This window comes from Nilaparvata lugens, chromosome 3 (genome assembly GCF_014356525.2).
Source record: "Nilaparvata lugens isolate BPH chromosome 3, ASM1435652v1, whole genome shotgun sequence".
NCBI lineage: Eukaryota > Metazoa > Arthropoda > Insecta > Hemiptera > Delphacidae > Nilaparvata > Nilaparvata lugens.
In genome coordinates, this window is record NC_052506.1 from 55992799 (window position 1) to 55999257 (window position 6459).

General features: G+C 30.3%; 1 protein-coding gene across 2 annotated transcripts in view; it reads right to left on the reverse strand.

Annotated features, from left to right (window-relative positions):
- LOC111060468 (gem-associated protein 5) overlaps positions 1-6050 on the reverse strand; it is a 50635-nt gene extending 44585 nt beyond the window's left edge. Inside the window, exons 1-4 of one of the 2 annotated variants that reach the window (XM_039424092.1) lie at positions 5400-6050; positions 4599-4827; positions 1087-1177; positions 184-411 (exon numbers count right to left, since the gene is read on the reverse strand). In XM_039424092.1, coding sequence (XP_039280026.1) covers positions 184-411; positions 1087-1177; positions 4599-4827; positions 5400-5720 — 869 coding nt within the window. In that variant the 5' untranslated portion in view covers positions 5721-6050. Of the gene's footprint in view, positions 1-183; positions 412-1086; positions 1178-3202; positions 3469-4598; positions 4828-5399 lie in introns of those variants that run through there. The other variant, XM_039424093.1, reaches the window with a different exon arrangement.
- Positions 6051-6459: the final 409 nt, after the last annotated feature.

Genomic DNA, 6459 nt, shown 5'->3' on the forward strand with positions numbered 1-6459 from the left:
AACTAGTGTATGCTTCCCCTATTTCATTAATTAAAACTATAATTTATTACGGATGACTGAGATAACAGAACAAAAACTATACATTTAAAATCAAAACTAATTATATGCTGAGATGGAAGCATAGTAAGCGAAATTAATAAAATAGATCACTTAATATTAATTATATTATCTTGGATAAAATACCTGAATCCCGATGATAGGGACTGATGTGGCATGGAAACAGAAGATTCGTATCGGCAGTCAGTTCCAGCTCTCCAAAAGTAAATAATGCGATCTTTGGAGCCAGATGCCAAAAGATAGACATCGTTCTCTTTATTCGAATTAATTGTACTCGACTCACTTTCGTCTGAACTCAGTTTTCCATTTGAAACTTCCAACTCTCCATTGGTAGATTTTGAAGTTCCACCATTTCTGAAAAAAGAACAATTTTTAATTATTAAACATAGAATATTATGAATAGTTTTTCATGTATGCTAATAGCAATTTATCGTTGATGGTTAATAACTATTATATGCGATGTAAAGCTTTGTTCTGATGAGCCCAAAAATAGAAGTTTATAATTAAGTATTTGCAGACTACAAAGGGAAACATAATGAAATTATTGAAATACAAAAATAAATATTTAATTGATAGATTGTTATAATAAAAATTTTCATACAAACATTGATTTGTTCAATATTTATGGATACGCCATTATAGACTATAGTGGAGATACATATATACGTTCTACAGATAACAGAAATGCAGATACCTAAGTTATAACTGTTATCGATTATTATAATAATATGTTAATGATGTACAATATAGTCACTATATAACAGAATTTAATCATGATTTTTTCTTTTCTTGAATATTAGCATTTTTCCCATCACACATGGGAGTTAGAGGGTAGGTACTCAAAAACTATCCAAAAGCTCTAATATTTGGAAAAGATTCTAACAAGCTTTATCAATACAGTAATAACATAAAAGCGGACATACAAAGGTTATAATAAGAATCTATGCAGCAAATCAATTCTTTTTCTTCACAAACTATTTTTAAATTTCATTTAAAAAAATAAAATGCCAAAGAAAAAATCAAACTTACTCTTGGAATATGTTATGCTTCACAGGACACCAAGAAAGGGAAACAATGTCTGCTTCATGAGAACGCATCCTATTTTGAACACTTCCAATCCCTTTCAACAATTAAAACATTGATTAGACTAATACCCTTTTGGAAATTGACAAAACTAAGCACTAATTCAAATAATCAAGTAAATACAAAAAAAGGATGCGACTGAAAAGAAATTTTGAAAACACAAAACGAAAACAAATAATTCACTGTTTTATGTGTAATGTGATATTCCAATGCACACAACATAGTTATGGACATGAGACAAAATCATATATCATGGACATATTTCAATCATAACGTTTATCAAGTACAGTAAGATTCAAGATTCTTTATTGCCAGAACAACTTTACATTGTATGAGCACGTCAAAAAATAATAACAATAATATAACACTTGTGAAATAAAAAATAAATTGTGATATAAAATTAAGCATATGATAAAAGAAATCGTATAATATATGAAGATATTACAATAACAATTCGTCTTATTATTTTGTCTTAGTCTTAGGAACAAACTACAATTCATATTAGTAAGTTATTCAGTTTTACCAAAAAATAAAAGGTAAATGTTGCATCATGAGCATTCATATTGTAGACTGAAAATACTCATCTACCGAATAGTATGCACTCTCTGTCAATTTATTTTTTAAAATTTGTTTGAATTCATAGATTGGCAGCTCTCTAATTTCTAAAGAAAGATTGTTATAAATTTTGGCTTGTTGAAAAATATGGCTATTTCTTGTCTTGGAGAGTCTTATTTGAGGCAGTGATAGATCATTGCCACGTCGGGTGGAGTAAGAATGATTGGCTCCCAGACGCGGAAAAGATTCTATATTCATTTTAACATATAGCAAGGTATGAAGAATAAAGAGAGAAGGGAACGTTAGAATTTTCAGACTTCGAAAACTCTCTTTACAAGACTCTCTGTTCTTCAAGTTATTCAATACTCTCACTGCCTTTTTTTGCCAAATAAAAACCTTTGTTGCATGACAAGAGCTGCCCCATAGACGAATTCCATAGGAGATGAGGGATTGGAAAAGTCCATAATACACAAGTAACAAAGATTCAGCATTCAGAGATAACTTGAGTCTCCTTAAAAGAAAAACAACTCTGGAGAGTCTCCTGCACAAAATCAAGATATGAGGCTCCCAACCCAATCTTCTCTCCAATGTAAATCCCAACGTAACGTACTTCAATGTTATTTATCAAGTGAGTAATCTATATTGCATTGAATGATTGAAGCCATATCCACACCAATTGAGAATTCAACAAATTTCGGTAATTTGCTGCCAATTTCATAAGAAGGACAGCAACAATTAAAATGCTTTTTACAGAAAAAATGACATGTTTTCAAAGAAAACTATTTGTGAAGAACATTTTGTTGACAACTCTAATGTGAACGTGGCTTAAGACGGCGCATTAAATGTAACTTGAGTGGTTATTATTATTTTTTTTTTTTTTGTAAAATAAGTTTGCGATTTTTTCAACTTATTCATGCGGTGTTTCGAAACCAATTCATCAATTGATAAATTTATATTTATTAGGATATTAATTAATTACCGTAAAATTGAAATCCAGTCATTTTACAATCTTTAAACAAGTATTGAAATAAACCCAATATTTAAAGTAAATAAACCGTAAATAAACATTTCGTTTAAAAATAATCCTAATTGCTTTTCGTTTCAAAATAAAAAACATACTCAAATGAACATTGCATTACGCACTTTATAGCATAAAATGAACATTTTATAGCATGTATGAATGAGAAATAATAAAATCAAGAAAGCATTATTTGTAAAAGTTTCATCTAATTTATTATTTTAAATGATTTATCTGACGAAACAGAGCCAACAGTTTTGACTTGATACAACAGATCCAAAAAGAAATTCAATAATTATTATCGATTGAAAGCTCTATCATTAGGAGATAGAAACATAATTATCTAGCTTTGAAATAAATGAGCAAGTCAATAATTTATTGCATCTATAATATTCCAAATAAAAAAACCTAGGCTATCTACATTTTCCACTATTAAAAAAAATTATTCAAGAACGAGTTAGAAAAACAAGGAAGAATAATAATAATTACTCAACAGCTGAAAACTAGAATGCAATGGGGAAAACAGCTGGTATGAGGGAAAGGAGATTTTTCTCAAAAGGAATAGAGAGTTCAACAAAAGTAGGTTCACAAGCACAATAGATCCAGATCAGCGCAATCAATAGAATTATTTAAGCAGGAAGATATTCTGAGATGAAGACTAGGGGTGGGTAACAATGGCAAGTTCTTCCCTTCTGAAGGTACTGCAACACCTGCCCTTAACTAAGGATAGGGGGATGGATAGTTATTTCAAAGTACTGACAAAAACACCTTGGCTGAGACTTTTGCCAGATATCTCAGCTTGAAACCGTTGCAAGTAGAATATTGAATGTTATTGGCCTATTGAATCTTGGATTGATAACGGGTCTCATTTAGGAAGGTTTACATGAAAAATGTTATCTCATCATTACTGTTATCATGTCACAGTAGCATCAAAATATCAATGTCAATAATACTTTTTCATGATTAAAACGGGAGAAAGACAATCTTGAACAGGGTAGCGTGAGAAAAAGTGCAATAGAATGATTAAATTTTGAATTCAGTCCATAGTATAAACTGGATCACAGTATATAAAAATACGAGGTCTTATTCAAATATTTTTTCAACGATTTCTCAAGCAAAGCTATTGTTAAATCAGAGAACGTTCCTAAATGTATCAACTTGGTTATTATTGACAATCACAAATAGTAACATACAGTAAAATTCACAGAGTAAATTAAGTTAAAAATAATAATAATTGAAATATTATAATAAATATTCTAATAGAAAATCAGAAATAAAAATAATCGAAAAAGAGTAGATTATCACGTATACAATCTTAAAAAGTACATAAGTTACAGGTGAGAATTAAACTTGAATGCATTCAAGAATTAATCCAGCTCACCTTACTTACTTACTTCATACTTACTTTTACCTTAGTTGAGATAAAAAATTTCATCTCAAATCAATTTAAATGCACCTGACAGTAATATAATAACATTTTGATATACATTAAATAAAGCATCATACAAATTTTTAACAAAAATGAATTTTAAAAATAAACTTTTTCAAGCACAGAAGAAAGTAACTTATACATGTGTTGATTTAAAATTCAGGCAACATTTTAAAAACAGCTCAGTTTGTAAATAATAATTATTATTATAATTATTTTAATGAGAAAAGTCTTTTCTAAAGACTTGCCCACAAATTGAGAGCGGGACGTGGAACGACTACGGACCTGGAAAACTTTTAACCCTTGGTTAAATGGTAGAAATTGTATCACTCCCGTTGTCATCCTGCATCCCGCACCGGCGTACTCTAGGCTTGAAAATATATTGAAAAGGATTCCATGATTATGTAGAGCAAAATAATATTAATATTGTAAAAAGCAAAATTAGTATTATCTTACCTTTAAGATTAACAATAAGAATGATGCCTCCCTTTGCTCCTACAGCCACCAGCATCTTATCATGAGGACAGGCTGCTACACATGTAGGATTTATTTTAACTCCCATATTTATTCTACGTGTTACATTGCTAAGGATGTCCCAGTACATCAAAGTTGCAGAGTCGGCTACTGACACCACCAATGATGGATTAGCTGAAGACCAATCTACATCAACTATTTTTTGACACTCCTGAAAGAAAAATAAGTAACTTCGGTAATAAAAGCATATGTTTTACCATTACGGTAGAAAAAGTGGTTAAATTTATGCTTTTATTGTTAGTGGTATTTAAAGCTACAAGTGTTTTAGAAAATCTATTGAATACCCTAAAATCTTAATTCAGCAACTAAAGAAAAATTACATTTGTTGGAAGCCTCATCAAAACAACATAACTTAGGGCTATATGGTTATTAGTTGAAAAATGATTTTTCTCACAATTTAGACAGAAAAAAATTCCATTAAAAGAATTGAGTTGAAGAGCACAGAATTTTATTATTCAAATTGATTCAACATTTAATTACTTAGTTAATAAAATGTATACTTTGTTGGTGTCATCATAATATGAAAAACAAGTTTTTAAATTCAGTCCTTATACTATAATATCAGTAGGCTACTATATAGTGTAAAGTTTAACTTAGGCCTAATGTAATGTACAAGATTTACTCAGGTTTGTTCACGGGTAAATCAACAAAAATAGATTAATAGGAAGTTCGAAATTAAAACTAGTGAAAGTAAATCATCTTAAACTACTGGATTTTACCAACCTGATGTCCAGTGTTGACCAATTTTAGTTCCTGAGACTCAAAATCCCATATTCTAACTGAGCCATCGTCACTGCATGTTGCAAGAGAATTTTTAAATTCATCAATGCAGTTAGGAGATGAAAAGACAATGCTGTTGATTCTATCTTTATGAGCCAGTGGAATAAAGGAAATTTCAAAATTTTCAAAGGAATAGTCGTCATTTTTAGGTTTTATTATAACAACTTCATGTCTGGCTCCATAAGCGATAATGCCATCACTCCTGCTGTTAATAACTTTACCAAGATACCAACTTGGTGATGGTGGAATCACTAACGGATTCATGTTCAATACTTATCAAGAATTACCAAGATTTTGAATAATTTAAGCAAGACAAATTATACGGTACTGTATATTTTAACCTAACAAATGATTAGAAACGTTGTTTGAAATGGAATTTAAACTATGGAATGTAAGCTGCTTATTTAAGTTAAGACTAAATCACAGTCACAATTTTTTAAAGAAAAATATTCCTGTTGAATCTTGCAAATCTACTATACAAAAACGATGAAACAATATTTTGTAAGTCCTTGGCCTGCCGGTAAATCTGCAATTGCTGGGCAGCTGCGACCACAAGCACGTTCACAGATGTACACTGACTGGCTGCAGAAACTGAAATGAAAGAAACCAAACAATATTATGGACCAATTATTAGACCAGTTATAGAATAGACACGCCTTATCGTATATTCATACTGAAAGTCGATGAAGTCAACATCTAATGCCACATCGCCCCATCGTGACGTAAGCATTATATATTATAATTATAAGTTCTTGATTATATAATTTTAGTTCTTGAATAAATCACTTCCATCTGAAATAGACACAATTTTCTATAGAAAATAATGTAAACAAACTCTACAGGAAAGTTTTCTATACTATGCTGACTCACGATGGGGTGATACAATACCTACTATTATTAAGTAATAGTAGGTATGAGGTGATATGGCAGTATAGTGAGGTCCACGTTAGTTATAATGACAGTATTTGTTCAACTTTGGAATTGCTATCCTTGTGTATCATTC